Genomic DNA, 10,501 nt, shown 5'->3' on the forward strand with positions numbered 1-10,501 from the left:
AGACTTGAGCAACATCTGTCCTCTCAAAATGAAGCAATTCATGTATAGTTCAAGGATTAATGTTTTCTGTCCTTTGTATTAGTAAATCTTTATTTGTTCTTCCCTTAAATATTGGTATTTTACAGTGCATTATCCTCCACTAGCCCATTCATCACCTTCTCCTTAGGCTAATACTGTAACTTCCTATTTTAAAAAAATGTTTCAGTTTTTGGTTTGGACAAAGGGCATTTGTCATCATGTCTGAACAGAGACCAGACCTAGTCTTATTTGTCTTGGTATTCCCCCAGGCTATTACAAGGAGGTGCCATTACTAAATATTTGATGAGTTATTGAATTGCTAAAAGGTATTTGATTCCTGCAGCCTACTGCTCTTTGGTAAATCATCACTTGTCTTAATAGTCATTTCCCCTCTTCCAAAAACTTGATAGGTACATACTTACTAAGACACAGAGACTATGAAATACTTACTCCCAGTGAGTCACAGCTGTGGTTCCAGCAGTCATTCGAGCTCTGTGTGGCCAGTGGAAGTGTTCTGGTTTTTTACTGCCTGTTTTCATTCCTTCATAAACAAGAATCTTGCTGCTTGATAGTTATTTAACTCTAGTTTACCCTTGATGCTTGTTCCTTTTTCACACATGGAGGGTTGAAGAGTTAACTCCTAAAGAGGATTTGTCTTTTTCTCTGTTATGCTCTGTGCCTTTAGGTTAATTATCCTGCAATTCTGATTAGGAAAAAAATCCATAACAAAAGTGACAGTCGGCTATAGGATAGTGATCACCATTTTCTCAGTTAATTTTTAGTGTATTATTGTTGTTTGATAAATGAAAAGTTGATTATTCTTTTATCAGAATCCAGTTTTACTTAAAAATTAAAAAAAATTTTTTATTAGTTGACATTCTATTACATTAGTTTCAGATGTTATGGAATAGTGGTTAGACTCTTAAGTTATTTTCTGCCTTGTCCTGTAATTGTGTTTCAGTCTTTCCCATAATCTTTTTTTCAGAGATAATCTTTTGGTTTCTGTATCTGTAGGTCTAGGAAGTGATAAACACACACACGCACGTGCGCGTGCGCGCACGCACACACACACACACACACACACACAAATAGTTCTTTCTGATTTGCCTCATTCTCACTGCTGTATGCCCATTTGTTACTGGAAATATCCTCACTAATCTCTGACTCTTCCTTTCTTTTTAATAAATATGGAATTTATTAACTTCCTGGAGTAGATTTACTGTCAGGGCCCCTACAGATATCAGTACTTTTCTGAAGAGTGGATTCTAATCAGATAGGCCTATTCCTCAAAGTAAAGGATTTGACTTGGTTTAATTTAACAAGTATTCATTGGATTCTACCCAGCTTTTATTTGTATTTAGGCCATAGAGCTCAATGACATGAAACAGAGGAAGAGGAGAAACTGTATTTTGGAAATGTTCCGAGTTGCTATAAACATTTTTTTCTGTTAGCTCTTTGAAAATTGAAAGTTTCAAGCTTTTTCCTCAACTACATATTTTTAAAGATTGCACGTGGACTCTGGAGTCAAACAGATACAGATTTGGATATTTACTCCACCACTTATTAGCAGTATGACTCTGTCAAATTACTTAATCTTTCTGAGTATCAACTTTCTTATCTGTAAAATGGGGGATAATATTTATCTCCTAGGCTGCTTGTAGGAATTAAATGAGGTAATCTATATAAAGCATTGGCATGTAGAGATGGTGAGTAAATGCTCACTCTTCTCTTTTTTTGGTGATCTCTCCCCCTCTAAGAAGGAGCACAGCGACATGGGATTAAGTAATAGACAGCATTCATTTTGATTTGGCACAGATTTAGTCAATTTGCCTTTTGAAAGAAGAGCGAGTACAAACTATAAATTACCTAGGCTAAATATCATAGGAGCCTCTGACTGGGAACTCTGGACAAATAGGTTTTGGGAAGAGCATTGGGTTGGGAATTAGAAGACTGGGATTTTGGTCTGGCTCTTCATTTTAGTAGCTGTGACCTTAGGTAAGAAACCATTCAGCTCCTTAGTCTCTAGTTTCATGTCTGTAAAACAGGATACCTCTTCTGCTTACCTTTTAAAGTATAATATGAAAGTGTATTTAAAATACTTTGCAAATTTATGACTTGTTAGGCAAATAAGAGAGATTATTTTAAAGATGTTTATGAGTGCTATTTGCTGCCCCTAAGCAAAGAAGCTGTGCTCTGAGTAGTTTTGAGATGTATGCTCCTGGGACATCTTTTGAAACTTTGAGTACCAGTGGTGAACATAGTATTTGTGGGAATCTGACTCTTTGCTATTTGTGTTTAGGTCACAGTGAAGATCTGCCTTCACACAGGCATTTCCATCACGACACCCCAGATCCTTCACCTCCTAGGAGGGTCCGTCACGACACCCCGGATCCTTCACCTCCTAGGAGGGTCCGTCACGACACCCCGGATCCTTCACCTCCTAGGAGGGTCCGTCACGACACCCCGGATCCTTCACCTCCTAGGAGGGTCCGTCACGACACCCCGGATCCTTCACCTCCTAGGAGGGTCCGTCACGACACCCCGGATCCTTTACCTCCTAGGAGGGTCCGTCACGACACCCCGGACCCTTCTCCTCCTAGGAGGGTCCGTCATGATACCCCAGACCCTTCTCCTCCTAGGAGGGTCCGTCATGATACCCCGGATCCTTCTCTCCCCAGGAGGGCCCATCATGAGTCACCAGATCCCTCTCCTCTCAGGAAGCCTCATCGTCATTCTTCAGCTGTACCTCCTAGGAGGGCCCAGTATGATACACCAGATTCATCTCCTAGGAGAGCCCTTCACAGTTCCTCAGATATCTCTCCCCACAGAAGGGCCCGTAACAACTCCCCTGAAGCATCTCAATCTAGAAGGACTCTTGATTCTTTGGACACATCACAGGTCAGGAGGGCCCATCGTGACTCCCCCAATTTGCCTCCTAATGTTCCTCATTCACGGCCTAGAACCAAAAGCAGTAAAGCCCCAGAAAGAGCCTCTAGCAAAACTTCTCCATCACTCCCGAAGAACAGCAAATATGAATATGACTTGGACCTCTCTCCTCCACGAAAAAGGCAGTCAAAATCCCATTTTGGAAATAAACAGCATGATTCTAAAGGTGAGCATTGATTGTCTATGAGAGAGACTTATTTTCTAGGTGCTTTTCTTTGGACTTTTTACTTGTTTTATTAGGTATTTATGTCATTAGAAATGAGAATGGAGTTTTAGTCTTTTCTGTATTCATTTTTGATGTAGTCGAGCCCTGGCTATGCAGTATATACATTTTACATGTATGGTCTTGCCTGATTTTTTCACTAAACTCTGTCTTCCTCAGTGTTAAATGAAAAAATCAGGCAAGACCATACATGTAAAATGTATATAAATAAAAACATTTCATAAAAACATTTCTTTGTTAATGTAATTTTTATTGGTGTCATATTTCCTAAATATTAGGGAAATTTACTTAACCATTTCCCTAATATTGTATATTTTAGGTTATTTCTAAATTTTGCCTTCATAATTCTGTGGCGAACATCTGTATACATAAACTTCCTATACTAGATTATTTCTTTCTCTACTTCTAGAGAGATTTCTTGGAACTTAAGTACTTCTAGATATGTTTCCTAGAAAACTAAGTAGAAATTGATTTACTGGGTCAGAGGGTAGTATGTTTTAAAGACTTGATACCTATTGCAGATTGCTTTTTTGGAAGGTGATCTGTGATGCATATGTCTACAATGCAGGCCTCTTTGGTGAAATTTACTTCATCTTTTTGTCCCTAGTTACTGTTTTAATTTTTAAATTCGAATAAAATTATTTTCCATTAGTCTGAAGACATCAGAATATATTCTAGGTAGTTATATCTTTTAACCACACTACTGAGATTTGAGTGCAAGTTGTTTTGCCCATTCTGTGTGTAGATAAATATGGCACAGGTGAGAGTATGTTGAGCTCTCACATACTAGTCACAGTCACTAGTAACTTGGAAATAGAACCCTGCATTCTGACTGTTGGTTTTAAAAGTTGACTCTGATTTTGCTTTTCTTCCTTGTTATCTGTGCTTGTATTTAGCTTAGTGATACAGGAGGACTCAGTGAATGTTGGACATTAGCCTGGTATGTTCTTTTTTTAGATTCTGACAAGGGGATTAAAGATTTTATTCTTTAATTTCTAGGCTGTTCACTCAACCGTAGGAAATTTCATATAAACTCTTCACCTGGAAGACATCTGAGTCACATGTTGGACTTTTCTTCCTACCCAGGTGGCAGTCTGAAAGCCTCTGATTCAGATCTCTCCCCTCCACGGAAGAAACAAAGTCCAGGGCATCAGGACTCTGATTCAGATCTGTCCCCTCCACGGGACAGACTTAGACACCAGAGCTCTAGTTCTGACCTCTCTCCACCGAGGAGGAAACAGGGGGCCAAATCTTCAGATTCCGATCTGTCTCCACCTCGAAGGACTCAGCCTCCGGGAAAGAAGGTGGGAATTTTTAGGAGCCATATTCTCTCAGAGAGACTCCTGTCTTCTGTACAAGTACCAGAGGTTCAAGCCAGAGGAGGAGGAGGAGGAGGAGGAGGAGGAGGGAGATCTTGCCAATTTAGTAAATCTAGCACAAAGGACCTCTAGAGGTCTTTCCTTTTCTCTGAAGGCAGGACTGCCTATAACCCAACCCAGGTGAACTTGCAAATACCAGATTTTCTAAGTAGCTTCTGCCTTTTTATCCTCTTAATCTCACAAATCTCATTTTAATAGGTCCAGAAAAACTTCCTATTTCCTTAGGAGTAAACAGACCTATAGTTTACAGAGTGGAGTTAGGAGCACAGACTTTGTGTCACATAGATCACATATTCAAATCCTACTTCTTCCACTTGTAATCTGTAAAATTTGAGCAAGATACATAGTATCTTTGAGCCTCAGCTCCTTAATTTGTAAAATGTGGGTAATAATAGTGCATACTTTTAAGGTTATTGTGAGAATAAAATGAGTTAGCATAAGTAAAACTCTTGGCACAGTGCCTGGGACAAAGTAAGTATTTAGTGTAAGTACTTATTATTTTAAATTGGACTGCAGGTCTCTGTCTCCAGAGCTTAAAAAGAGATACTTAAAATATAAAACTACTTTAGAAATCATATCACCTGAAAAGTCAGTGTTTTATTTTAAAACTATGTTGAAACCTGAATTAACAACAACAAGTCCACATGAACCCTGAGTAATTGTGTTTTAAAGAACACCAGTACTAGTGAAGGAATCTTATTCCAGTGAATTGGTTACGAAATAGATGATAGAGCCTGTGGTGTGTACATCTCTCTGCTGTACATCTCTCTGCAACACAGACTTTTCAGGTAAGTCTTCTCCATAGTCCACGTGGTTCTGGTAGAGTAGAGCGGTCTGTCCCTAACCTAGGGGTTAGGACCTTGACATTTTATGTATCTTTTTGGGAACAAAATGAGGTGTGTGTATCAACTGGACCTCCACATTTTATGTATCTGTTTAGTCCATGACAATTTAATATTTGTCCTAATCAAATTTATCACATTGCTTAAGGATATCAGGATATGGTGTATATTCCATTTGTGGGTTGGTTTGTTATCTTGATACAAGGTGGAGCTTAGTAAAAAGTTCTGATTTGGTCTTATCTTTTTATTATCCTGAAATATATCCACAACTTAAGGATCTTATGTTTGATTGAGTTTGTATTTTAAATGGAATGTTTTATCAGTGTGGGTCTACTGGAGAGCTTAGAGCTTGATACAGGTTTCTGGTCAGGTAACTGGAGAGTGAGTCTTCATGTGTGCAGTTTATATGCTGAAAAGTCAGGAATATAGATGCTTAGCCTTCCCTTTAATATCTTGTTGGTTTGTGTTTACTCTTAACCTTGATAGTATAATTAATTTTCCATGAAATTCAATTTTATTCTTTTCTATTTTGTGAATCCTGTGGCTGATAATAAGAATATAAAGCTAGAGTTTCTGGTTTGGTTATTGCTGATCATCAAACAAAAATGCACCTAACTGTGTATATCCATGGAGCCTACTGCTACATTGTCTCATTAATGTTGGATGCTCCCTTTTCCATTGCATAGGCTGCACACATGTATTCTGGGGCTAGAACTGGGTTGGTGTTAACTGACATACAGCGAGAGCAGGAGGAACTCAAGAAACGGGACCAAGAAACCATGGCATTTGAAGGTAAAAATGTAAAAGTGCAGAGAGCAATTGAGGCTCATGTAGCTTTTATTTTATTTTTTCAATGTAGCTTATTGAACCTGATATTTTAATTGCTATCAAATTTCAGCTCTGGTTTTATGCATTATTTTAACTTCTTAGTGGGTCCAGCTGGTTCTTTTCCTTCTTGAAAAATGTTAGTTTTTAGGATCATCATCAATATACACTTAGACATTAGTAGGAACTACTTTTAGTCTGGCTGCAAAAGTTCTTAATTAGCATCAGGATCCCAAGTGGTTGATTTCAGGTATTAAAATATTATTTCTGATTTTGATACCTAGTATTTATCTTTAAAAGTATAATTTTCTTTTGCAGCTGAATTTCAATATGCTGAAACCATATTTCGAGATAAGTCTGGTCGTAAGAGGAATTTGAAACTGGAACGTTTAGAGCAAAGGAGAAAAGCAGAGAAGGACTTGAAGAGAGATGAGATGTATGCCAAGTGGGGAAAAGGGTAAGGGAACTACTGAAACATAAAACAAGACTGTGGTGACTGGAGAAAGTCATTTTCTCTACTCTTCTGATCATTTAGTTCATGTTCTGTTTTAAAACTCTTTTCAGGAATGGGAAATTCAGTGTGCTCAGTCTTCCTAAATGTTGATATCATCTACACTTCCAGTTGGTAGTCTAGGAATTTTTGCCCTTTTCAATATTTGACCTAGGCTGCTAGAAAGTGGAGATTCTCCAAATGTAGCAGTGTGGTCCATGTTAGCGTAAGAATAGAAATGTTAAACAGGATAGCAAATAGCCTTGGTTCTTTTTGCCTAGGCTTGCGCAGAGCCGACAGCAGCAACAAAATGTGGAGGATGCAATAAAGGAAATGCAAAAGCCTCTGGCTCGCTATATTGATGATGAAGATCTGGATCGGATGCTGAGAGAACAAGAAAGAGAAGGGGACCCCATGGCCAACTTTATCAAGAAGAGTAAGGCCAAAGAGAACAAGAATAAGAAAGGTGAGCCTTTTGGGAATCATCAGCGTTGGAGGTGACTTATGCAAAGAGAGAATCTTTAGGGCGATGATAACATAGCTATGTGCAAAGAAGGCTTTCTCATACAATCTATGTTTCTTGTATTTGGGAGTTTAGGTTCAACCCAATAGAGAGTTCTAAATAAAAATTTTTTCCACTGCCAGCTAGCTCTGTATTGAATTGTATAGATAACTGACTTGTTTTCTCTCTCTCCTCTCATTAGTGAGACCTCGCTACACTGGCCCAGCACCACCTCCCAACAGATTTAATATTTGGCCTGGATATCGCTGGGATGGTGTGGACAGGTAAGCCTTAATATTTCCTACACTTGTTTTCTCTTATACCTGACCCTAACTCCCTAACTGTAAATCACTCTATACTCTGCCTCATTCTCTGCTCTAATCACAGTGTTAGTAATACGTAGTTTGCTTGCTTCTATTTCTGAGGTCCTCAAATCCCATTTCCTGTGCTTAGAACACTCCTCTTTCTTTTTTCCTTTTCAAAGCTTAGAAGACACTGGACAAACAACTCAGGTGGTCCAGAAAGGACAGACACCCTTTGTTTTTGATGCTGGTCACTTCTAATGATATTTTCTAAGGTTTAGAGGGGATGAGTGATGGATGGTAGTCTGGAGCCTTTTGTATGTTGTATCTAAAATGTAGCCCTTGAATCATCTTAAGAGTGAGTTACTTGTAATGTCTCACTGACCTCCTACCACCTTACCTATTCATCTGCCTGCATCTGTATTCACATACTCTTAACTTCTTACCTGTTATCATGGATGAACTATATGTGCTCCTATCCAAAGTCAGCGCCCCCTACTTACATGTTGGATCCCATCTCCTCTTGCCTACTAAGGGACATTGTTCTAGCATCTAGCACAATGATTCTCAAACGTTTTGATCTCAAGACCCCTTTACTCTCTTAAAAATTATTGAGGATCCCCCAAAACTTTTATTTATGTGGGTTATATCTTAATACTTACCATATTAGAAATTAAACTGATGAGTTTAAAAAGCATTTACTAATTCATTAAAAATAATAAAGCCATTACATTATCATAATTACCATATTTTAAAAGAAAAATAATTATATTTTCCAAACCAAAAAAAATAGAATAGAATTTACATTTTTGAAAATCTCAATATCTGACTTACTAGTAGATAGCAGGATTCTGCATTTAGTCTGTTGCAATATATTTAGTTGAAGAATAGGCTGAAAATTCAACTTTATATAGGTAGTTAGAAAAGGAAGGTGTATTATATTTTTTGATACGGGACAAGAACTCAACAAGTGGTAGTTTCTTAAAGGTTATTTATAATATGGAATGTGAAACTATATCAAAAAACTTTCATACTGTTACATTAAAATCCATTGGTGATTTTTTTTTTCTACTTTGGATGGATCTTTTACCACTGCGTGATTTTATAATATTGCACACTAGTCATTTAGAAGATATTTTGCTGAGTTTTTCAGACCTTCCAAATGTTGACATATTTCATTATACAATATCAGATAATCCTGTAGTTGTTAACAGTACCTGTGATCTCATCACAAAAGTCTTTAACAGGAAGTTAAAGAATTCATGGTGATGGATACACATTTTTCAAAATTCTAATTAATACTTGGAAGCTCAAATTTTTGTCAGCTCTTTAAAGATGTTTCATCATTTTCTGACCTCCATTGTTTATAATTAGAAGTCAACCCTCAGTCCTCATTTGTTTTATTATTAACCCCACCCCCACCTCTACATTGTAATGTATTGTTTTTCTCTGGTAGCATTCAAGATTTTCTTCTTGTCTTCGGTTTTCAGCAGTTTGAATATTATGTACCTAGGTGTTGTTTTCTTTGACTTTATCCTACTTTGGGCTTATTGAGCTTTCTGGATCTGTGAGTTTATGTTTTTTACATTTGGGAAGTATTTGGCTATTTTTTCTTCAATTATTTTTTTCCGAACCACTCTTCTCATCCAATTACACTATTTTCTACCACTTGGTATCATCCCTCAGATCTCTGAAGTCCTATTCGTTTTTCTCTCACTGTTTTTCTCTCAATTCTTTTTCTCTCTCCTGTCGCCAGTTTTATTGAATTAGACAATTAGTTGCTCATATTTACATTGTACAATTCAATGATTTTTTTTCAATTATAGTTGGCATACAATAATATATTAGTTTCAATTGTACAGCATAGTGATTAGAGATTTATAGAACTCACAAAGTGGTCACCCCACTAAACCAAGTACCCCTCTTCCTCCTTACATATTTTTTTACATTGTTGACTATTTTCCTTATGCTGCACTTTATATATATCTCCATGACTGTTTTGTATGTGTCCGTTTGTACTTCTTAATCCCTTTGCCCTTTTTCACCATACCCCACCTCCCCCAACCCTTCTTATGGTCTAGTATCCCTGAAAATATTCTCTGTATCTATGAATTTGTTTTCGTTCTTGTTGTTGTTATTTTGTTCTGTACGTGAAATAGTGGTATTTGTCTTTCTCTGTCTGACTTCATTGAGCACAATACCCTCTAGGCAGTTTCTTTTTCCATCCCCTTCCTTTTAGTCTGTGGGTTTCTTAATCTGAAGTGAGTCTCTTGTAGACAGCATATGTAGGGGTCTCGTTTTCTTATCCATGCAGCTTCTCTTTCTTTTGGTTGGAGCACTTAATTCTTTTCCATTTGAGATACTTGTTGATAGGAATGTAGTTATTACCATTCTTTATTCATGTTTCTGATACATGTTTTTTCTTCTTAAAGAAGTCCCTCCAACAATTCCTGTAATACTGGCTTGGCGTTGATGAATTCCTTTAGCTTGTTTTGGTCTGGGAAGCTCATTATTTGTCCTTTGACTGTAAATGATAGCTTTGCTGGATAAAGTATTCTTGGTTGTAGATCCTGGGTTTTCAACACTTTGAATATTTTGTGCCAAGCCCTTCTATCCTGCAAAGTTTCTTTTGAGAAATCGGCCACCAGACTTATGGGAGCTCTCTTGTAGGTAACTAACTGCTTTTCTCTTGCTGCTTATAAGATTCTTTGTATTTAACCTTTGGCATTTGAATTATAATGTGTCTTGGTGTGGGCCTCTTTGGGTCCCTCTATCTTGATACTCTCTGAGCTTCCTGGAGTTGTATGTTTATTTCCTTCACCAGGTTAGGGAAATTTTCCATCGTTATTTCTTCAAATATATATTCAACTTCTTGTTCTCCCTCTTCAGGTACCCCTGTGACATGGATGTTGTTAACTGTAATTTTGTCCCATGGGCTCCTTAAATTATTATTATAATCTTGGTTACTTTTTTT

General features: G+C 37.5%; 1 protein-coding gene across 2 annotated transcripts in view; it reads left to right on the forward strand.

Moving 5' to 3' along the window:
• BUD13 (BUD13 homolog) overlaps positions 1-10,501 on the forward strand; it is a 23,101-nt gene that overhangs the window by 6,784 nt on the left and 5,816 nt on the right. Inside the window, exons 4-9 of one of the 2 annotated variants that reach the window (XM_011383192.2) lie at positions 2,318-3,130; positions 4,187-4,491; positions 6,095-6,200; positions 6,552-6,690; positions 7,005-7,189; positions 7,428-7,509. In XM_011383192.2, the coding sequence (XP_011381494.1) occupies positions 2,318-3,130; positions 4,187-4,491; positions 6,095-6,200; positions 6,552-6,690; positions 7,005-7,189; positions 7,428-7,509 (1,630 nt within the window). The remainder of the gene's footprint in view (positions 1-2,317; positions 3,131-4,186; positions 4,492-6,094; positions 6,201-6,551; positions 6,691-7,004; positions 7,190-7,427; positions 7,510-10,501) is intronic. The other variant, XM_011383193.2, reaches the window with a different exon arrangement.

Source organism: Pteropus vampyrus, unplaced genomic scaffold (genome assembly GCF_000151845.1).
Source record: "Pteropus vampyrus isolate Shadow unplaced genomic scaffold, Pvam_2.0 Scaffold505, whole genome shotgun sequence".
In the NCBI taxonomy this organism is placed as follows: Eukaryota; Metazoa; Chordata; class Mammalia; order Chiroptera; family Pteropodidae; genus Pteropus; species Pteropus vampyrus.